The sequence below is a fragment of the Diaporthe amygdali genome, assembly GCF_026229845.1.
Source record: "Diaporthe amygdali strain CAA958 chromosome Unknown NODE_56_length_267093_cov_64_804720, whole genome shotgun sequence".
In the NCBI taxonomy this organism is placed as follows: domain Eukaryota; kingdom Fungi; phylum Ascomycota; class Sordariomycetes; order Diaporthales; family Diaporthaceae; genus Diaporthe; species Diaporthe amygdali.
The window spans coordinates 177,096-199,439 of record NW_026517076.1 but is presented as its reverse complement, the minus strand read 5'-3'; the positions used below and the strand labels follow the sequence as shown (position 1 = coordinate 199,439).

General features: G+C 54.6%; 4 protein-coding genes across 4 annotated transcripts; 2 read left to right on the top strand and 2 right to left on the bottom strand.

Annotated features, from left to right (window-relative positions):
* Positions 1 to 1,909: 1,909 nt before the first annotated feature.
* J7T55_011167 (uncharacterized protein) lies at positions 1,910 to 4,776 on the top strand (the record flags this gene model as incomplete). The annotated part of the gene is made up of 5 exons (XM_053135575.1): positions 1,910 to 1,953; positions 2,030 to 4,144; positions 4,205 to 4,343; positions 4,444 to 4,552; positions 4,613 to 4,776. 5 exons carry the CDS (start codon positions 1,910 to 1,912, stop codon positions 4,774 to 4,776), a joined length of 2,571 nt encoding a protein of 856 aa, XP_052986806.1.
* Positions 4,777 to 7,131: 2,355 nt separating this feature from the next.
* Positions 7,132 to 8,037, bottom strand: J7T55_011166 (uncharacterized protein; the record flags this gene model as incomplete). The annotated part of the gene is made up of 3 exons (XM_053135574.1): positions 7,132 to 7,212; positions 7,591 to 7,819; positions 7,958 to 8,037. 3 exons carry the CDS (start codon positions 8,035 to 8,037, stop codon positions 7,132 to 7,134), a joined length of 390 nt encoding a protein of 129 aa, XP_052986805.1.
* Positions 8,038 to 15,673: 7,636 nt separating this feature from the next.
* J7T55_011165 (uncharacterized protein) lies at positions 15,674 to 17,743 on the top strand (the record flags this gene model as incomplete). Its single annotated transcript, XM_053135573.1, has 3 exons — positions 15,674 to 16,069; positions 16,132 to 16,420; positions 16,485 to 17,743. 3 exons carry the CDS (start codon positions 15,674 to 15,676, stop codon positions 17,741 to 17,743), a joined length of 1,944 nt encoding a protein of 647 aa, XP_052986804.1.
* A 2,794-nt stretch (positions 17,744 to 20,537) lies between these two features.
* Positions 20,538 to 21,622, bottom strand: J7T55_011164 (uncharacterized protein; the record flags this gene model as incomplete). Its single annotated transcript, XM_053135572.1, has 2 exons — positions 20,538 to 21,224; positions 21,284 to 21,622. The coding sequence occupies 2 exons, from the start codon at positions 21,620 to 21,622 to the stop codon at positions 20,538 to 20,540; spliced, it is 1,026 nt and encodes a 341-aa protein (XP_052986803.1).
* Positions 21,623 to 22,344: the final 722 nt, after the last annotated feature.

The following is a 22,344-nucleotide window of genomic DNA, read 5'->3' as shown; positions in this document are numbered from 1 at the left end:
GACTGTACGGGAAGAATGACCGAGCTAGAGAGTGTCGGAATCGAGTATTGCCTTGTTGGCGACTTTCTGTGCTGTCGGTTTGAAAGTCGCCCAGTTGCGGGAATCGAGGCGGGCGAGGTCGAATCGCAGGATCGCGTTGCGCGCTGCTGCCGAGGTGAGAGGAAAAGCTGTCGTAGAGGTAAGTCCAGTACCTATGATTGGAAGCTCATTCTGTATTCGAATTGACGTCAACGCAAAGCAACGTCAGTAGCTGCGAACTGTGATGGCGTCCGCTTCGAAGGGGAGAGGCACGGAAGCGAATGCTATGTGTGAAGGAGCTTGGTTCTTGAAATTCATCTGGCCAAAAGTATGAGGCTGAATGGCAGCTCGCACGCCCCTGCTAGCAGCCCACCAGGGGCATGGGTCCACGGTTGTATTCATGTGCCCACCTGAGCCAAGTACCTAGGTACCGTTTCCCCTGTGGTTGACTTCAGGGTTGACAACCCTGGCTTCATCGGTTAGGGTGCCCCACCCCCCCCCTTCCAGGAGAACAATTTGACTTCAGTTGAAGCAATTGTTGATGCATACAGCAGCAAATGAATACCTCCTTGCCAATTGGGAATCAAAAGACCTTCTATTATTTGAGAGGGCTGAATTCTACATCAGTAAGTAGCCACACTTGACAGTGACACATATTCCCCTAGATATTGCTTCACTTACAATCAGATACTCCAGGAGGCATTGTTTGTTACAAAGTCACCTTGTACGTTGCGAGCTCTGTGACACATTTGTTTACTTTGTATTCATTAGTCATTAAATATCTATTTATGAGGCAATCTGAACTTCCCAAGATAATACACCAACAAGAGACTACGATGTCACTAAACCTGCTGATATATCTTAAACATTCGGCAACAAGTTCAAGCAGAGCTGGCTGCAGAGTTTCTGGGCATTGAGATGGTTCTAATTACTTACGCAGGCAGTGAAAAAGCACGAACAGCTGTGCTCCTCTCCTCCTTGACTTGTTGATAGCGTACAGACCTGCTGGCCTTACACTCCTCACAAATATGTGCCACAATTTTATGGTCTGGGAGATGATGGTATTTCTCGATGTGTCTGTGGAGTGTAGACCTGGAGAAAAGGCTGACAATTACAGGAACTTGAAGCACCCACAAGACTATGGATGTCTTGGAGACCATTAAACAAAATTGGGCTACAATGGGTGTTGACAACTCGTTAAAGAGGAGTAGACACAGGCATCTACCGTGCTGCCAGATTTCTTGTCTCTCAAGGTCAGTGTGCATTTTCTACTATTCATCCCAGATGCCCATGAATTTAGGTCTGAATCACATCATTGTAGAAAAGGAAATGGATATCTTGGTGGTCTAAGACAGTGATACGTAGGCACAAACATTCCATGATCTCATGGGGATGCTAATCAACCAAAGCTTGTCAATGTGAATGTTTTATGCGAATACGAAAGAACTTCATGAATTTCAAGATTTCTGGGGGAATGAAATGTTGAAATACGATTTATTTCCTCTCATCCTTGATGTGCTGCATAATGCAATTGCAGTCAACCTCTGTCTTCTTTCTGAATATCAACCGTGTCCGAAGCATCGTCCTTCTACAAGATCTCCAGTTGGTGAAATGTTGACTCGTCTTCCATTTCATTTATTCGATGCCTTGGCGATTACACAGAGCAACAAGAAAACATAGCCCTTTGGAAGCCGCTCCTTGTTTCTACAGCTTGGCCAGCCGTACCGTGCTATCTACCGAGCGTCCCTTGCGACTATTTCAAATGAAAGGCAGGCCTCCAAGTCTTCTAGGGTGAATTCGAAGTCGTTGTCAACGGTTATATTCCGCGACGTTTCCTCTGAACAATTCTAGACCGACCTCTCTCACCTCTCACTATCATCCACACTCTTCTATGCCCGTGAGCATCGCCTTTCTCGCAGCCCCGCGCCAGATGTGGTGATCTACGCCTTCGATGGTGCAGACACCGCCCAGCCAGCCACCTGACCGTATCGCGTCATCAAGCATATCACAGGCGGGATACCATCACGGGCTCCGAATCGAAAATCATGTCGCCTCTTACGTCCCGCGTCAACCGAGTCGTCAAGGTCGCCAGTCGCGACGCGGCAAGCGACGACGGCAAGTCGTGCTCCAACAACGCTTGGAGCTGCCTGAACACGGCGGGACAGTTTGGCGTCATTTTCAGCGTCATCATTGCCGTCATAACAATTGCTTGGGTCTATTGGTACACTGTTATTCGACCAAGGCAGGGGAGGATCAGGGGGTCTGGGGAGGATATCGAGCTGGATCTCGGGGATGGCCGTACTGTTGTGGTCTCGTCTGGGCCATACCAGAGGACTGTGGTATTTCGAAGAGCTCGGTCGCCGACTCCGCCCCCGCCGGCCTACAGACCTCCTACGCCTGGTGCTGGAGTGATTATACCCCCAGGATTTGCTACGACGACTGACTCCCTTCCGCCATCTCCACGAGCATCTCACACTCAGATATGGTCACCACAGGCTCCTCCACAACGCCCTCAAACCTCTCAGAACGTCCCACCACAATCGATGAGTACGCCTAATTTCGTCCAGGGATATCCATTTCCTGGCTCCTACTCGCAGCCGATACCCCTCGCAATGTATCCTCCCCAGGTCATGGTGCCCGGTCCGCCTCCACCTCCACCAGCGATGATGTACCCTCGAGCGCAACCGCAGACATACTTGGTCATACCGCCTCCTCCACCTCGTCCGCCCGATATGCCGGCCCAAGGATTGATTCCTCCTCCACCGCCGCCGCCGCCACCACCCCCGAGCCAGCCACCAAACGGCGGTATCTACCAGCAGCCAACAGGAACCGACAGCCAGGTACGGACCAGGCCGCCGTCTCCAGGTCACGCATCCACCATTGAAGACGATGACTCTGATCGAGGCGGCTCATTACCTCCAGCGGACCGCCAAGAACGAAGCCCATCACGGGATCGGAGCCCGCCAGCAGGTGGTTCGCAGTTCACACGTAGCCGCACACCGTCCCCCAGTGAACGAAGACGCCAACATGCTCGCCGCCGTCCAGCCCCGAGCCCCAGCCGCTCCCCGCCACGAGGACGACAGCGTAAACGTACCCAACAGGACGATTCGAAATCTGACAACTCCAAATCAAGCGACACAAGCTACAAGTCATCGACCAGTCTCGACTCTGACATGCGTACCGACTACGACAACCTTTTCGTGGAACATGATGGCCGCAAGCGAGGTGAGGAGGCCAAGCGTCTGCAGAAGCTGGTTGATCGGATCGACAAAGAGGAAGAGGAGGAACGGGAACACCGCAGTGCCTATGGTGAAGCCAGCGGCGTAGACATGTTGCCTCGACTCCCAGGACAGCCCTTGCGGCCTGCTGTCCCTCGAGCCGAGACAGCCAACGCTGTTGCGGAGACGAGCGTCGAACAAGAAGATCCACAACGACGTCAAGAAGGAAACGAGGCGTACGAAATTGATAATGAAGAGAGCCAAACGAACCATCCAAAGCGACACGTCACATTTCAGCAGCCATCTCTTGAGGTCCTGGAGTCACGGATTGGCCGTCCTTCCCGCCGCTCCCAAAGCCCAGCTAGAATCCCAAACCAAGAAGACCTCCATCACGGCGAATCTCGAGTGGGACGCCGTCGGCGCACCCCCAGCCCAGACGAGAGGATAGTCGAGCGACCAGTTGCTCCAGTCCTAAGCAGTGCCGAATCTCGCATCGGTAGGCCTCAACCTCCATCACCGCCTAAAGAGCACTCACTTGTGCACAAACGCAGTCACGGCTTTCCCGGCGCTGGTGAGTCAAGAGTCGGCCACCACCATGGCAGGAAGCGCCGCCTAACACACCCTCCCGAGACGATTTCCCCGGGAGCAGGCTCGGACTACTACAACACACACGATGCAACCCACGGTGGTCATCCCACAATCGACGATGGCTTCCTCCTCAGTATCGCTCGATCAGAGGGCCCCCCTTCGAGCGCCGGCGCGACGTGCGGGACTAGGAGCCACGCTTCGAGTGAGAGCAACGATCGGCGACGGAGGATGGGCCTGACTCCAAGCAGGTTCAATCGTGATCGGGATCAGCGGGCCGACGAGGGCGCAACTCCGTATCTAAGGTCGCCATCACCTGAGGAGTAAGTAATTAAGGAATATTTCGTCGAGTTTGCAATGCTAACCAACAATCAACCACGCAGATCTGATAACGACGAACAAAAGAAGCATAGCCCGAAGCCCAGCTGGGGATCAAGGCTCGCATCCATCCTGCCTACGATTGCGAGGCTCACGACCAACAACCCGGTGGTGCGAGAGGTGGCGGACGATATCGCGGATGAGGTCAGGAATCGAGAGAGAAGAGAAGGAGCTGCGCGAGGATGGCCGGCTAGAGGTACGAGCAGACAGTCCATTAGCCAGGGGCCACAAAACGACCAGCAAGGCCTTCATCACCTTCAGCCGCCTCAGCGCCTTCCAGGACCCCGCCAGCGGCACGACGCTCGTCGACCACGCTCCCAAGGCCGTCGTGATGGGCCATCACGGCTGCCCAGGTGAGGAACCCAACACAAAGGTGTCCGCCCGCCAGGCAAGCTAACCCTTCACTCTCGCAGACCCTCCCGCGACCAATACCGCGGGCACCGACGACGACCGAGCACGATTGCCGAGGAGCCACGCAACAGCTTGCAGCTCACCCTGGAGCACGCCGCGGAGCGCCTCGCAGAAGAGGCTGTCGGGTCGGACATGGACCGAGCCCGTGACCCCGGAGGAGGCTTAGGTGGCCATGCTGATGCAATGCCAGGCCAACATGACCAACGTCGTCGGCGGCCGCGCAGGAGCAGTAGGGCAACGGAGTCCTAGCGATGTGCCGAACGGCTATATCACACACACGTCCCTCGAGGTTCACAAAGGGAAGTGGCGATGACCGGAGACATGTGAACCAACACCCTACCAAACCCATCTCGCCGAAACGGCCAGTGGCTATTCTTGGGCGGACCCATCACGGCCCTGGTCTCAATATCACCAGGCAATTCGATCACCCCCACAGTCCAGGAATGAACAGATACACAGTAAATAGTCTTCGCACACCCAAGGCACGATGATAGCTGCGGGAGACACAGCTGCACCAGCCCCCAAATAGAACTTGATTGGCAATATGCCGGGCGGGGCCAGATACAGCTTTGTATCTCATGTAGCCCCAAAAATAGCATATAAATCACAAAGCATGAGTGAGGCGCGCGCGCACCAACAACAGCTGTGCCCATGACGGCCGCAGCAAGGCCGGTACTACTAACAAGCTGGCGTCCACCAGAAACTCCGGACCCGATACTTATTGCGGAAGCGATGATAAGATAGATTAGGTGTCCCATGTGCAACTCCCCATTCGGCTCCACACCAACAAGAAAATAGGCGCCAGGCGTCTTCCAAGGTCGATTTTGTGCCATGACCATGCAGTGACGCCCCGAAACTTTGGTTTCTTCAGGAGCCAGCCTAGTGATGATGAAGGGCATGCCGAGTTGTTATGACCCGCCCGGGGTGACCACTTGGCTATCAGCCCACATTGGTTTCGACGGACTGGCGGCCGTCCATGCTGTCCCTGAGATGGGAATGGTTAGCAATCGTCTGACTTTGACTTGTGTGTGTATACGTGAGCGAGTGTGTGTGTGTGTGTGTGTGTGTGTGGCTCCATTCGTTACAGTCCCCGCCTCAGGGAGACGCTAGCCTGTTTTCTTTTGCCCTCGCTCTCTGTGCGACGATGAGGATAGACGTTGCTTTTCCATGAGCAGTCAGAAATGCAGATGCCGTGTCAATTGCTGTCACGCCGTCAAAGGATCCCGATGAAGGTACCACGACGTCGCAGGCAAGGGCGATGTCAACCGCATCACAGGGGAGGCAGACAGACGCCTTGCCGACCCGATGTTGGAAAAGCAACACCTCCAGTCTTGTGGGTCCAACATACGTACGTCGTGTTCCTACTTTCTTTGTATTGTACGTAGAGAATCGTAGAGAACGTAGAGTTCCGCGGGGTCACGGCCGTCCCCGTTTCCATGGCCCTTTATTACGGCTGTGGCACTGTGCAGGATGGAACCATGATTGTTGAATTTGCACTAAAGTGGCATCGTGGCGTCGCTGCAAGCAGGAAGTGTGCCCTTTCATTGCAGGTTCCCGCAGGGCCGGGGGGGGGGGTTAGTCGGGAGTGGTGACTGCTAATCTATCTGGCTTCAGTCGGAAGGGGACCACGGCAGGAGACCGAACGGGTCTGGGGGTGGGCGCAACTGAAGCTGCTGATTGTCGCTTGTGGCCCGCTGACGGCCGGGCGTAGTTTGAGGGGAGGGGGGTTTCCGGTATGAGGCTTTTGAAGAGGCTTGGACAACAAAGCCGCCGCTTCCAGGTACAGGGCCACCTGGGCATCCCGGTGGATGGGTGGCTCTAGTCATCCATACCAAGGGAAGTAGGCAGCCCGCGGTGGGCAAAAATGCACTAAAACGAGACAATAATCGCGAATATATGGTTGGTTTCCTGGGCCTGCATTAACCACATCCATCAACGTGGGTTTGGGGCCAGGCAGGCAGTCGTGCACTTTGGCTTACGAGGCGTGGCGTGGCCCGTCGTACTTGGGCTGAGGGGTATCGTCCGAATAAGAGATGGCTTGTGTGTGTATTCCCACCCGCACATTTGTTCACTAGCCTCCGGGGACGTAGCCAATGCGACTGTGGCCAAGAGTGTCACCATGAGGTCCTGGGGTGCAACATTTGGGTCGAGTGAAGCGCCATCTGCGGTCACTTGAACCCAGATCTGGGAGTCGGAACCTCCTCGCCTATCAAGTAGATTAAGTGTCTTTTTGCCCGTACTCGGCGACGAAATGGGGGCTTGTGCTCAGGTGGTCGCCCGCGTGAGATTGTTGTAACCACAGGCATAGGCAGGCCTCTGCGGACCGTGGCAGACGCAGGAAGCCACACACCGAGACATGACGGTCGGAACGGTCTTTTGGTGTCTCCTACGGTATCCACAAAGTGAACAGCAGCCTTAGTGTTCACAGGCAGACTTGCTGCACAAATCAAGGCCGCGGCATGAATAAGTTTCATGTGGCCCTGTCAAGTCGTATATCTCGAGGGCGGGGCGCGCAGACTGGTCATCCGCCCGATGGCATCAGCTCGCGCTTTGCCGAGCGACGGACGGTGAATCCTCCAGAGAAAGAAAGCCCGTAGCCGGACTGCAGGACTCAGTTAGAGCGGGGTCAGCATGGCACTTCGCACGCAAATCATGATGTCCAATATGACAGGGTTCCAGTCTCAAGATTAGACCGAGAGGAGGACTTGAACGTCTCGTGGAGTCCCGCAGAAACCTTCTTTCAGCCTGGGTTGCGACTCGCCGTGACGGGCGAAGCTGGGGGGAGATCGTTGCGATTCGGCAGGGTACCGTGGCTGGAAGGTGGATGACAGTTTCGACGGAGCTTGTCCAAGACCAAGAGTCATTCAGTCACCCCCGAGGACTCGAAGACCGCTGTGACCAAAGTCTGTTAATATCTGTGTTTGATAAGCTGACTTCAAGGAGCGTCGTCGTGTCGTCGTGTCGCATGCGAACTTGCCACCACGCAGGGAGGGCCTGCATTGGTGTGAGGCTCCAGTCGCACCGCCAGACGACTCATGAGCCCTGGTGAGCCAACTTCCGACGATCCTAAAAATTGCAAGTGCGCCAGTCCGTTGCAGGCGAACTTTACGGGTCTGAGCGAAGCGGTCGTCGCCTTGGGCGTCCAGGCGTATTGCCCCATTAGTGCGTAGGCTGCCCGAATCATGGCGGCGATTGCTGCCTCCGCGGTGCTAGGCGATGCTGGGGCTATTCAAGTCTGGGAATGGGTATGGGTATGGGTCCGAGTCGAGTCTGGGTCTGGGTCCGACGAATTTGAGCAACACAAGTCTGGTTGTAAGTCAATAAGATCGCCAGTGAGGCGGTCTCACTTTACGGCGGTCGCCTGTCCAACTGGCCGGGTTGAGCGGCAGTATGAGCGGACGGCAATTTTGGTGATCCTGATGGCCATGATGATATGATGAGTGGATCGTAATTGTCTGGCCTGCCCTGGCCCGTCCTGCCCTTGGGGTACCTTGGGGTCGACCACATTGCAAGCTGAGAAGCCTAGTGTAGGTCACCACAGGTGACAGCTTACTACCTAGGCATGTCTGGGCCTTCGGATCTGCATTAGCCGGCCCTTTTAGATTGACAGTGGTTTCGACATAGGGCTTGGGAAAGTTTGTCTATAATCTGATAGAGGCGGGCAGGCCAGGTTGCCGATGGAGCGGTGCTGCACTGAACATGAGCAATCTCCAGTCCGGGGCACAATCGCAGGCACTGTGCGGTACTGCGTGTGGTCTATGTCATCCCCAGAACCTTGCCCATGAAAGTGGGAGTGTGTGTGTGTGTGTGTGTGTGTGTGTGTGTGTGTGTGTGTGCGTGTGAGTGAGTGTGTCACGGCGCATTTTATACGACCAGGTGTTTGGGAGAGGGGGGTTGCCACAGATGCGGATCTGGATGGGATGGGATGTCCAGTACGGTGAGTGAGATCAGGCTTTTGGTCAATTCTGGTTGCGAGCCGAGGTGGCAGGTGGATGGATGGGATGGATGAGATGGATGCAAGGGGTGGTGATGAAGGGAGCAAGATGGCGGCGACGGGTCATCTCACAGTTTAATCAGGAGGGCGTAAGAGACCAACAATTAATTTCTCAAGGGGGAAGGTGTTGCCCTCGACAACTGGATTGGATTGGATTGGACCATGGACTTGGATTTGCCAGCCAGCCAGCCAGCCAGCCAGCCCAGCAGGTGCACACACAGTACAATGTGTACACACACCCACCCAGGCCACCCAGCACCCTCCTGGTCCCTATAGTACAGTGCGAAACACCAAAGCGGAGCGCCCTCGATGATCTTGGTTTTGGGTTAGCAGCCACGGCACTGGGCAGAGGCGCTTTGCATAGACGACGTGATCAAGTCGATTCATTGCCCGACATGCGATATGCGACATGCTTCGACCAAAAGGCTGTGTAAGAGGTTTCGTCTCCACTCGTTTACCTGCTGTAAGTCTTCTAGGCCTGAACCTAACCTGACCGACATGACAGGCCTTGGAAGTGCCTCGTGTACGGAGTACAGTACAGTACACACAGGCTTACTTGTTTGCGCCTTGAACATCGCTACCGACTGCGTCACCAACCCCGAACGCCCAGCCGCCCGCCCGCTCGATCGTCCTTACAGCAAGTAAGTAAGTCAACTAACTCTTGGTCCCGCTCAGACATGAATCGTCCTCTCCTGGCTCGGGCGGACTCAAGCGGAGCCTCTCGGCGGCGACAGCCACCACCAAGACTGGAGCCACCGTCTAGGCATGGCTGGGAAGGTAGACGAACAAACCTGCACTGCACGGGCCAAGAGTGTGGGCAACGAGAAAGAAAAATCCAATTTACGCGTGAGCGATTCTGTCGCGTCACCCTGCTGCAGGCTCTTAATTAGTCTGAACCTTGCAAGAACATGGGAGCTAGCTCCAATTCCACAATCCTGCCTGGCCCACGTCTCATCCAATCCAACCAGACGAGACCTGTCTCTGCCCACATTGTTCAACAACGAACGGTACCGGTGCTCACCCAACAACTTCGCTCCCACCTACCTGGCCTGGTCAGGGCTGCTGTTGTTGCCTGGTCGGTTCGGGTCAGGTCAGGTTAGGTTCGAGTGGTCTCGGACTTCCAAGGCCGACTAATGAAACCGACATCGACAGCATTGTGATGTGCGGCGCTTCGACCGATGGATGGGCCTCTCTTGTCGCGGCGGATCCCCCGTCATGGAAGTATCTGATGTATGTCATCACGAGATATAGTACAGCTTTCTGCTGTCGGTGACAGGGGTCGGCACGTCGACGTCGTTTGATGGAGCTCCTGTTATCCCGACCGACACTTCCGGCCCTTATGCCCGGCAGCCCGCCCTTTTGCGCATCGAGGCACGGTTGTGACTGGTCTTGCCTGCGTATCAGCTCAGCTCGGTTGCTTCAACACGGTTCGAGACGGCTCGCATCTGCCGTCACCCAAGGGGCAGACCATGCTCGCCTTGCCTTAGTTGAGCATGACTAAATGTACTGCATCGACGCCGATCCTAAAGCACACAGCCTTTCTGGTGTTGCGCGGTCAAAGTCGGGCGACGAGACGGCTGCAACCTGACGCGGGAAAGGAGGAATAAAGGACGACGCACTACAGCCACTCACTCCATGAGCAACTCCTGCTGCAAGCGCTTCGAGCAATCACATCACACCCTTTCGTCTTCGGTCCAAGGCCGACAGGGCAACCGACCTGGCTGGTTCGGGTCTACGCCCCTAATGATAAGTCTTTATCGGCAACACGGATACGTGGGCATGACAAGTCCGCCCGCCGCTGGCTTAGGACAAAAGTATCAGGCTTGCTGACCAGGGTACGATCCCGCCATTGAGAGAGAGGGATAGAGCAAAAAAAACCCGAGCCCCTTACCAGTGAGCCACTTCTGCGAGCGAGTATTGATGCCCTCAACCCTGCATCAGGCTCGCGGGGGACGCATTTCAAATTATTGTTAAACCACTTGCGGTCACGCACCGCTGCATCCAAAAAGAAAAGGGGGTCTCGTCAGATAGGTATCATGCAGACTTCTCGTCGCACCACCACCACTATCAGACACAAGGGAGCGCGATGCCCGATTCCACACACATCCTACAAACGCTGATCCCCGGCCGTTCATTGTCTCTATGCCCCACCCCGCCTGCCGCCCAGGCCGCTTCGAATCTCGCAAACGGCCAGCCAGAAACCCGTCCCGACTTGATGATGCCCGCACCCCTGCTCCGCTTTGGTGGTGTGTCACACGTTTGCACCTTTGCGAAAACGGTTGCTTCGGGGCCTGTCTGAGGGGGGATGGCCGTCGGGATGCAGGAGGCACCAATCAGAGACAAGTTGCACAGTTTGATAGTGTGGTCTTCCGCAAGCCTTGCGCAAGCTCTCACGGAGCGCCCACTCAGCAGGGAATGATGCCTGGTGCAGCATAACGCGGCGTCAAGCCAAATTCCTCTTGCGTCTTGCCTGGTCTGATGTGAGAAGTCTGAGAGCGCCCAGATGAATGCGACCCGGGCCAGCTAGCTAGCTCTAATGTCCAGGTCGGACATCGATCCTGTCACCCAGCAGTCGCCAACCGAGCCAACCAGAATGCTGGGGGCTCGGGCCTGTGACCGGGCCAGACGAGCAGACCAGCTGGAGCTGGAGCCACGATGATTCCACTGCCATTAATAACTCGGCAGCTCAGCAGCACGCAGGTGGCGCGAGCCAATGGCGGGCGCCTTGACAAACCAACCGGCTACCTAGGCATGGCACAAGTGCTTGCGCGTAGCGAAGGCGAAGCAAGAAGGCAAAGCAAAGCAAAGCGAGCTCACAAAGCCGGACCCCCCAGCCGCAACGCAATCAACCCAGATCGCCAATGCCCATGGAGCTGTCGGCGTTGCGTTGCGGGTGCGTTGCGTTGCGTTGTGTTGCGTGGCGACATAGCGTCACAGCCTGTCTCGATTCACGGAGCCCCTTTGGGTCGCATCGGCACAGCAGGCGCGCAGCACTGCGCCGGTTCTTTTCGGTATCTTACGCCGAAAAAGGGCAAGGCTGGCTACCCAGTCTCAAACAAACCTTTTGGTTTTTTGGGGGAGGGGGGGGGATACAGAAACGTGATACGAGAGACCATGTCGTCTGTTTTCTTCAGACTGTCAGAGGTGATCCTGTCGCCTGTGCCCCTTCCTTGAAACCCCAATGGACCAATATGGGGTGCATTCAGCCTCGTCACAGTGGCCTCGATGCGCTATGTTGGGCGCTCCGAAATTTCGTGCCCACTAGCATGTCTCTTTGGGGGGTCAGATGCCTCGGCGGGATTGCCGTTCGAGACGCTCCCCATCCCAAATGTGAACCCTGCAGCATCGTGACTTAACTGCATCTGTTCCCACATTACGGGCCATCAGGAGGGTGCATTTCTCATATGAGTGATGCGTGGATGATGACTGCTGGAACAGGGTCAAAACACAGCACTCTCGGATACGCAATCTAGTAGCAGCACCGTCATTCGATAGCCCTTTCATCTGATCAACACCCCTTGGATCCATTCCCCATTCCACCTCCTCCCAGCTGGGGATTGAAGATATGGATCCGGTCCGCGTAGTGAAGTTGAGCGTTGCTCGATGTGGAACGTAGCAGGATCCAGGCTTTGGCCCGGCAGATATCGCCATCCCTCTTGATCCTTGCTTTGTTGGTCATGTCTCCTTGCCTTGGTCACGTCTCCCTTCAACCCCTGAGCCATGCCGAAACCTACAGATCCGTATTAGATCCCCCCTCATACGAGGCCCAGCCACGTGCCGATTCCGATTAGGTGGGAAAAAGAGGATGCGCCTCTATGAACGAGATGACGAACGTCAGAAGGAGATGGGAGATGTCAGGGCAACGGGCTTAGGTTCCTGGACGACCGTGGCTCCGTCGGCCTACATGTCCAAAGTTGGAATTCCAGCTTGGGATCGGCCAGCAACCAACAATGGGGTCGTTTCCCAACGCCTGCGCAACCCGACCCACACTGCAGGTTTGCTGACCATTTTGCATCCAAGACGGCCTCCAGGAACGGGCACAGCCCGCGCTAATCGAGGCGACAACGGCCGCGGGTCTGCCGACAAAGTTTCACTTGCCCGCGGGTAGACAGCCTGATGAAGCAGGAGGACAGAGACAGCTGAGCTGTGAGGTTGAGCCCCCGGCCTGGAGCAAAAAGACCGCCAACCATCGTTGCGGCAGCCAGGGTAAAATACGGCAAGCCTATTTTTTTTTCTTTGGTCTTCTCTCTCTGTGCCCCTCCCCCCACCGGGTCTTGGCTTTGAACCAAAGTCGGCATTGCACTGTCTTTGCGTTCTCCCTTGTTCTCACATTTTCGATGCTATGCATCCTTGTTCAATACTATGTATATATCCAACGAAACGCAATCGGCACAGTCATCTTGGCTAGGTCCATCCGTGTGGCCTGTAGCGAGCTTGGAGTCTAGGAGTTTGGTTCTGATTGAAATAGGGTTGGTGTGGATGGGGACAGACTTCCTTTCATTACTTTTTGAGTACTGTGGAAGAGAGCAATCGAACAGGTGTACCAAAGTACCCACAGCAAGCTTGACGCTATCCCGCCAGACAGGTACCGCAGTACATGGTAGACAATGACAGGTCAATGTCTGACTGACTTACTGACTTGACAACGATAGTTGCAGTCAAGTCAGTCAGTGTACAGTGCCGGATCAGATGCCCATGTACTACAAAGAAACTTGGGTAGCGTTCGTCAATGCTGACCCTTTCTTCCCATTGCCATGATCATCGTCAATCAATCAGCCTATGGCCGTAGCTATCTGGATCAGACAACCGCCATTGGCCTGAGATCCATGGATCGGCCAGTGGGCACAGTGTCAACCAGCCAAAGCGGACCTCTCCTCGGCTTGCACCGTCGAAAGTCAGCTCGACCCATCGCCTCCTCTCGTCTCGTCTGCCCTCCGCTCACACCTCCAGCTTCCCTCGGCCAAAAGTATGTATGTATGTATGTAAGTGTGTACGTAGCTACGTACTGCATGCATGGGTTTTTTTGCACCTCGTAGACTGGTGTCCTGACCCGAGGTCTAGTCCACTCCGTGATTAGTCTACAACCTACATGTGCAGAATGACGGCTGGGGACTGCCAAGGAGAACAAGAACTACCCACTCCCAGGGCACAAGCACACGGGACCCGTTCTCCCTTGTCCAGGGAAAACTAAATCCGTACCATGGAGAGACGTATCTCTCTCTCGACAGTATATACTGTGCATATGTGTCGAGGCTTGCAACCGGGCCGAGATGGCTGTGAACAGCTGTCCTGCCCTGTCCTGCCCTGTCCTGCCCTGTCCCCTACGGCATCCGGGTAGGTTGAGACCTGGCGGCACATGAAAGCATCAAGGCAAATGAACGAGGCGCCCCCAAGTGGACGGAGTCAAAGTCTCTTGGACGAATGCATGCATGCACGCATGGCCGGGAAGGGGAAGCGATGTCTCTTGCTTGTCTGTTGTGCTTGCCCCCGTTCGTTTCGTAGCTCGTTCTTTCTATCCCTCCATCCCTCCATCCGTCCACTAACTACCACTACTATGTACTCCACTCGCACCCCCCTGGGTCATAGATGCAGGGGAGGGGGGTCGCAAAGGAGAGGGAGAAGGGCCACCGCCCACTACCAACCGATCCCCCGATCACCCAGTCACCACGGCCCAGTCGGAGTGGCAGAGTGCTAAGTAGAGTCAAAGCAACAGGGCATGTGGAGGACCCAGACGACTGCAGGCAGGGCCTGGGCAAGGGCCCCAGAAAAAAAAAAAGGTACTTCAGTACCTCTAGCGCAAGCGTAAGGGACATGTACATACGTACATACGTACTTACACATCCAGCCCAGCCCAATCCAATCCAGGCCGTGCCTCGTTCCTTCCACTTCCACATCCACATTCCCTGTCGAACTGGAACTGGTTCTGGAACTGGCACCACACTTGACAGAGAGTGAAGAATGAAGCAAATATACGGACTAATGTGTACGGTAATGGCTAATCTCTCTTTTAATCTTTCGAGCTGCTTCAATTGTGTCGCTTTCCCTTCGTCTCTTCCTCCTCTGGCGCCCAGACTCCAAAGCTGTTGTCGAGCTAGCCTTGTTTCCACCCCATTCCAGTTCTAACCTTACCGCCGCCCGCCCTCCACCATCCACTCTTGACTTCGTGTTGGAAAGTCGACAGTATCGAGCCCGCCTCCACCGTGCTTCGTGTCTGCCCGTCCAGACGTTTTCCGTTGCTGTCCTCCGAACCCATTGTGGCTCTAGTCGAGCTACAGCAGGGCCTACCCGTCCGTGAAGACCAGGCCTGCGTCCGCCAGCCAGGCCAGACCGACCTCCCGAACCTCTATTCGACCCGAGGCCCCTCGAACCAAGGTGGCTTCTTGTCTGTGAAGCTCGATCGACATTCCGGACCTCTCCCAGCAAGACACCAGCAGACATCGAGGCTCCTGTGAAAGGGACGGCTTCTCTTGGTGGGGCACGAGAGCTAGTGAAGACGGTCACCTGGTCAACCGGGTGCTGCTGGTTCACCCGATACCTACCTAGTTGATCTCGTCACTGTCCTTCAAGGGGCAAATCGTGATCAGTCCGGCGGGAATGTCAGTAGCTGCATCTGACTGGGCATTGACTCAAAAGTGAACAATAGGAAGAGGTGTTGGGAAACTTTGGCCTTCGTCCATTGTGTGAATAGGCGGCGAAACGCTATCGACAATTCCCTCGAATGACCAACCGCGATCGAAGGACAATACGAACGGGCAACCCCACGAATTTTTGACAATGGTCGATCGACTCGGAAACTTTTATACAACTTGAACCACGGTCCCCCCTCAAGCCATCAAGGCACTCTGAAGATCAAACGAACGAATTTCTCTCAATTTGTCGACCTCTTCTTTTTTCCCCACACAATTCCATGTCTTCGACATTGACTTCGACCATTTTAAACAACGGCTTCCGTTCCTCTCCTCCACGATCTTCGAGTTACCAAAAGTGGACGCCACTTTCTTCACAACGATTTGCAGGCAAGGTTGCTCATCGCTCGACGGGCGGCCTTGGTACGCACCCAGGATACAAAATGAGTGCGGTCTACCATGGACCCCAGGCAGTAGCATACGACAGCCGTCTGCCAGCCCATGAGCATCACTCGCTGGCCCAGATCGAGAGATCTCGGCCATACGCACAAGAAGCTCACAACGGCATGGAGAGCTATGATAGGTACCCTGCACAGAACCACTATCAGCAGTATCAACCACAAGCTGCTCCACACGCCCGCCATCTGGTCAATTCGGCCTCACACCCTGGATCGAGACTACCAACCCGCCCCTCGACACCAAATTCCACACACTCCAGTCATCCAGCCTCAGGTACCAACTCTGCAAATGGAGATGCTCAGTCTATGGTCCTCCACAGCTTGCAGGTCCCCGCCTGCATCAGCCCAAAAGGAGGAAACTTGGCCGATTTTGCTGCCCAGGTGAGCTTGACCCAATATTCCCCAACAATGAGACCGATTTGGTAGCTAACCTCCGAGTATAGTTGACTTGTCTCTTCTGGTTCGAGTCTCCAAAGATACTAGAAACCGCTGAGACAATCCGATCTACCTCCAAAGAGACGCCCTTACCATATCTGGCCAAAACTGCCTTCCCGGCTGAGGCTTTCAAGAAATGGGTACAAACAGTCCTGTCCACCACGCAAGTCACACAGAACGTGATCTTGCTGGCTTTGATGTTTGTTTACCGGCTCAAGATGACGAACCCATCTGTGAGAGGGCGGCCTGGGAGTGAATATAGGCTGCTGACTGTGGCTTTGATGTTGGGCAACAAATGTGAGTATCACCAGAAACTGCTACGTCTCAGTTGTGAATTCTCAGTCGCTGACACGGTGGGCAGTCTTGGACGACAACACTTATACCAACAAAACCTGGGCCGAGGTGTCGGGCATCTCTGTGCAGGAAATCCACGTTATGGAGGTCGAATTTTTGAGCAACATGAGATATGCTTTACTTGCATCGAAAGAACAGTGGGAGGAGTGGCTCGACAAGCTGGGTGCATACTTCGAATTCTGGGCACGAGTAACCAAGCCGGCGTCTCCAGCAATGATACCACCATCCCCGACACTGTTCATTCCCTCACCTACGATAGGGAAGGGCTATTCTCCTTTGCCATCCCCGACAAGCTCGCTCCAGGCCACGCAAGCCCTCTTCGCATCGAGGTCTCCCAAGGTGTCGCCTCCTACCCTCTCGTCCAATCACAACACGGGCTATCACCAACCTCTGTTCATGTCAAGCAGCAACGGGACCAACGTTTCGCCATTGGCGAACAGGCCCGACCTTGGCAACAACAGGAAGAGATCTTGGGACGAAGAGGCTGTCGATCCGCCGGCGAAGCGTGCTTACAGGGCACCTCTGCAAGGACCGCTGGTCACGTCTTCGACGCCGAACACGAACCCGCCCCCAGATCCTCGACGGTTGCCTATTCCAAACCTCACACTGAACACCGCACATCACGCACCACCAGTGACTCAGTCGCAGTACCCCTCGGCTGCATACTCGATGCCGCAAGCCGTGACGCTCTCTCTGCCTCCACTGGAGCCAGGAATGCGAGCCATGTCGACCGTCTATGCACCTCCGACGACTTCTTGGGCTCCCGCGAACAGTGGATCGTCACAACCGAACATGCCATCCGCCCCGGCTCTCACTACACCGACCTCGCATTATCCTCCCACATCGAACACGACTTACGCCACTCCCACGAAACGCCTCAGCCCGATCAACACACTTGGCGGCACCACAAACTACAACGGATCTTCGCCCCTTCACGAGCAATTTCCCCACAACGGTTTCGCAACGCCCATCTCTCACTCTCCTTCAGTCTACCTGCAGCAGCGTGACAGTCCTTACAGACCAATCCGGCATGTCCACACTCTTCTCAACCCGCCGCCGTCTACCAGCTTGCAGGGCTATCATCTACCAGCAATTGCTCCGAGCCAAATGCATTACCAGCCAATCGGTCGGCGGGATGACTATCGCACCGGCATTGTGCCCGAATATCGGAACCAGCCCGCCTACGCTGGGAACTCACGGAATCAGGGCATGACACCCGTACCATCCGTGCCTAGCCAGCAGCGATATCCGAATCTGGTCAACTAGAAGTATACCGGATCTCGCGATTCGAGGCAGCTGAACCGTTGGCAACCGTTGGCCCCATGGATATTAATGGACAGCCGACACGCATGGCCGCCTTACTTTGGTCCCGTACCACAGCGAGGTGGCTTGTAATTTTACAAGATCACACGATCAAGACTCATTCGCATCCGCATTCGCATGGATCAGGCGTTTATATGGAAAGGCAACGTGCGCAGCAGAAAAATGTGCATTGGAAGTGCAGCGCGTCGAAGTGAGCGCGCACATGAGTAGCATAGCATTTTGTGAGCTTTGCAAACGATCTTTAACCGAGGACCACGGCTGGATCAGTTCACGATGGCTCAACGAAAGGATGAAAGAAAAGAACCGCCTTGCGTTCTTACACGCAGGCCCTAAGATAGAATCTCAACCAGCCCTCATAGCTGGGCTGGTTTGCAGTCTACATCAAGAAGACTGGACCCAAGTGAATGGGTTAAAATGATATTCGGTTGAACTCAATTGATTGCCTCACGTGCTCTTGTTGTAGAAGTGGTCGTACATACATCACTGTCGAATGGGTCACTGCTAAATGCCGATCACCCACGTCGATTCCTTCAGTCTGCTCTCTTCTTGGTCTCCTCTCACGTATACTTTACTGGTCCGCCTCCTGGCTCCCGATCACTATTACATTCACTCCCGCCCCCTAGTCAAGAGCGCTGGTGCTGGTCAAGGTGCCAGACGAGACAGCTTCACTCAGTTGTTTCTTGAGCGTTTAGTGGGACGGGTTCCCATTCTTGCTTCCCAGTCATACGGGGAGACGACTTGGCCAGTGGCAACGGTTGAGGTTTTGACGAGCATCAGACCCCGAGCAAGACTTCGCATCTGTCACGCTCATGGCCAGCGCCTACTTTGTGTCAGAGTCTTTTGAGACATAAGTGACTTAAGTTGTATGTTCGTCTCTGTTTTCCTGACTTGTTTAGTCTCAGCCCCCCAGATACGATCCTCGCATAATGTATTCGTATTTGACGTACCCTTCACCTCTTTCACTGGGAATGGTTCGATATTCTCATGGGAGGTCAAACTATCATGCTGATCAACATCCAATGTTGGTGTCACCTGCCTGCGGTCTGCCTCTCTTGTCATCTTAAACAGCGGCTCGCTTCATGGCCGACTTTCTTTTTCTCTCGGTGTCAGTGGGACATGCCACCTCAATAAATCGATTATCTGCATTTTCCGTCCTGAGACATCAGGCCTCTGAACTACAACGAGAGGTATCTTTCGATGTTTTCCAATTGCTTTTTTGCCGGCTTCTCTGAGACCTGGCAGCTGTCAAAGGCGCCAGAAGCCATTATTCCGAGTACATTTCGGTCGTTGCAGATGAGTCAGAATGCTGATATCATAACGGTCGGTCTTGGAATATTCGAAGTTCTGCTGACCTGCATTAACGAGACAAAGAAACGAATGGTCTGTGGATGTCTGGGGTCCCTGTCCGAGTGTGGATTGCTTCTTCTCACGCAGGACTTCGAGTCAGTGGCTGACGAACCTGAAGAAGCAAGACTGAAGAAAACAGTGACGTACGAATGGCAGGCGGTCTTGAACTGTGCTTGAACAGTGAGTTAAGGTTGGGGCCGTCCAGTGCTCTAGAGAGGGGTGCAGAGATTGAAAGCAGTGTTTAGGATCCGGTGAACTTCATCCAAATATGTGAATAGTACCCTTGACCTTTTCTCTGTTGCTGAAGCACCCGAAGCCTATGGGATGTCTCCCCGGTCTGGTGTGGTGAAGCAATTCAGATGAGGGCGCCACACACACAGGTGGTAGAACTTGTTCTCCATACAATTGATGATAGAATAATTTGTAGCCTGTGAGTGCCTGCTTAACCTTGAATCCGCATATTCCTTCTGTCAAGTGCATATTTCTTTATTGGTCGATGCTTACGATTTGGCGCGCCGCACGTAGTAGGTATGCGGCTAGGAAGTTCCCAGGTACCTGTGGTTGTGCATCATGCACGCCACGTCCTCGCAGAAATTATCAAGGCTCCGTCATCCCGTGTACGGTGTAACCCTCAGCTGATTATTTTCAAACTCGATCCAACAAGTTTTCTGTCTGTAAACCAGGAGCGGACTTGCTCCGCTCACCTGGGAAGAAAGCCCAGAGTCTGATCCGTTGCGTCGCTGGATCGAGTCGCCGGATCGAGTCGCCGGATGAATATCGCCTCGAAACTGCGGCAAAGCCGGAGTTGCCCCTTTCCACTTTCAAAAGCACACAGGTCGCCTCGATTTAATTCGGAACAAACCGGCGGAATAAAAGAAGCTCTCGAGAGCAACTCAGGTGTCGTCTGGAGCCGTCGTGCAAAAAGAGTCAAAATCCTCCTTGTTTACTCGAATATATCCAAGACTATGTCTATATACACGAATCAAACCATATATCGGAGCCGACGAACCAAGCGGTAGGGCGTTCGCCCCGTGTCCGGGGCGGTTACAGAGAAGATGACTTGTCTAACCGGGGGCTTAGGTACCAACGCCCTGCATCACTGGCTGGAGTTGCCCCCAGCCCAATTCCAAAACGCCATTTACAAAAACAATGAGAAGCTCCTAGCCATTCTTTTCCTTTACACAGCCATTTTCTTGTCTATCCAAACGCCCAGAATGCATATTGCCCTGTGGCCTAACGCAGCTCACATAACTCTTTGGTCAGTGTGTGGGCAGACGAGAAACCTAGCTGGCCTTTTCCCAGCCTTAAACGAGCCTTCGCTGACAAGGACGTCGGTAGCCCGAGCCTCGATGTCTCTCTCTCGCGAGGCCAAACCGCCTTATGACTCCGCTTATTCTCCGAAAGGACGGTTTCTCCTTGAAGGTCCTTCGGAATTGTCGCCATGGCTTAGCTTTCGTTTTCCAGAGCCAGATCTTCGCGACTCGATCGAGCGTCCACCTGAGCTCTCAACTGCCGTTGAGTCCGCATGCCTTCCAGGTTGGAGGTCCCTATAGACGTCCACACAGTTTCGACGTGCATCTGGCCCCTCAAAAAAGAACATGGCGATGCGGGATGGTGGAGGAGGACCGCGAGATGGTAGCGATAGTTGGCGCCTTTCGGTGTCACTGTCGAGTTCGTCAGACGATTGAGTCGGATTATCGTCAGTGCCGTCGACGACCGACGAGTCGGCCGAACTAGTCTCCTCGGCTCCAAGAGCCCTAACTTGTTGCTGGAGAGGAAGGCCATGATCATTTCCGACCAACATGTCGAAATGAAAGCCCGCCTGCGTGGCCTCCGTCTTGTGGACCACTTGGAAGCAAGTTTGCTGCACCCTTTGGTCCTCGTCCCCACGCATGGCCGCGCTCTTCCATCGGAGAGTGACAGTCTTCCCCGTCCAATCGATCTTATTCAGCTCCAGTGTCTCAGCTCGTATGTAGCTCTGGGAACACGAGCTTTTGCTCATGGCCACGGGTACAGAGTCATGGTTCGTCTTCCCAGGCTGGTAAAGAGACGCCGTGTGAGGATCTAACAGTGGCCCCTGGTGTTCACGTTAGCTAAGTGATGACAGCTGGGAGGGGCGTTTTTGTGGTGACTAACGCTTTTGTCAATGAGTTTAACAGCTTCCTCTAGTGTCTCCACGCCGCAGTCCGGACGAACATCTTGGGGTGGAGAGCTGGCGGTGTTCTTAGGCGGTGTTCCCTGTGGAGGTAGCGACTCAGGGCTCAAGGGTTGTTGTTGGTTCTGTTGGGTTTGCGAGCCCTTGCGCCATTGATCAAAGAGTGTGCCAATTTCCGGGCGGTACTGGTCAAACTCTTGTTCGCTGAGGATACCGTCGTCCACCAAATGATTGGAGAATGCACGGAAGTTGTGGGTAGTATTGTTCCTATAGAGCTCCAAGTTGACCTTGTATGTGATGGTATCCAGGTCAGACGCCATGTCAGCCTCGGGGCGTGGGCGCCGACTCTGCGGCAGTAGCCCAACCCGCGTGGCTACTTGGTGGATTCCCAGTCACGAGCCCGGTGAGACTGGGACGCAAAGAAGCCTGAAGTAGAGAGGCAGGTCGCCTGAAAATGCGTTTGCATGGTAGATGAGGCGTGGGGCGTGAGGCGCGAGGCGCGCAGAGGGCGGGACTGGCAGGCGCGTTTCAACTTGTTTGTGGAAGCAGACGTCGTTGGTTGGGGGTGGTGGTGGTGGATGGAGGTGGAAGGCGGGCAGATCGTGCGATGGAAGCAATTTGAAAAGCAACGGACTGACAAAGTGACAAGAGGTGTAAGGGCGAACCTGGCCGGCAGGAGGGTAGCTGCAGACGAGTATAGAATCGAAACCCAGAAAGTAGAACTAGATGCGCACTCAGTGAGAATGCAATTGGCAGTGTGATAGTGGCACGCGTGCGAGCTCGTCGGATTAAGCAGTGCGATGAGAGAGGAATACGTCAGGTACGGTGCTGATATGGGAAATGCGTAGGGCCCAGCAAAGGCGACTGTTCCTGGGCTAATCGCAAACTATGGGCTTGACCATCCGCTGACGGTTCAAGGCGGCTACAAGGGCTACAGCGTGTAGGACCTGGTGTGACCTTCAAAAAGCCGGTACTTTCCTTTTCGCTGCGAGGTCAAGGATCGGATTTGGGCAGTGATGTCGACCATCCGTGCGTGCCATGG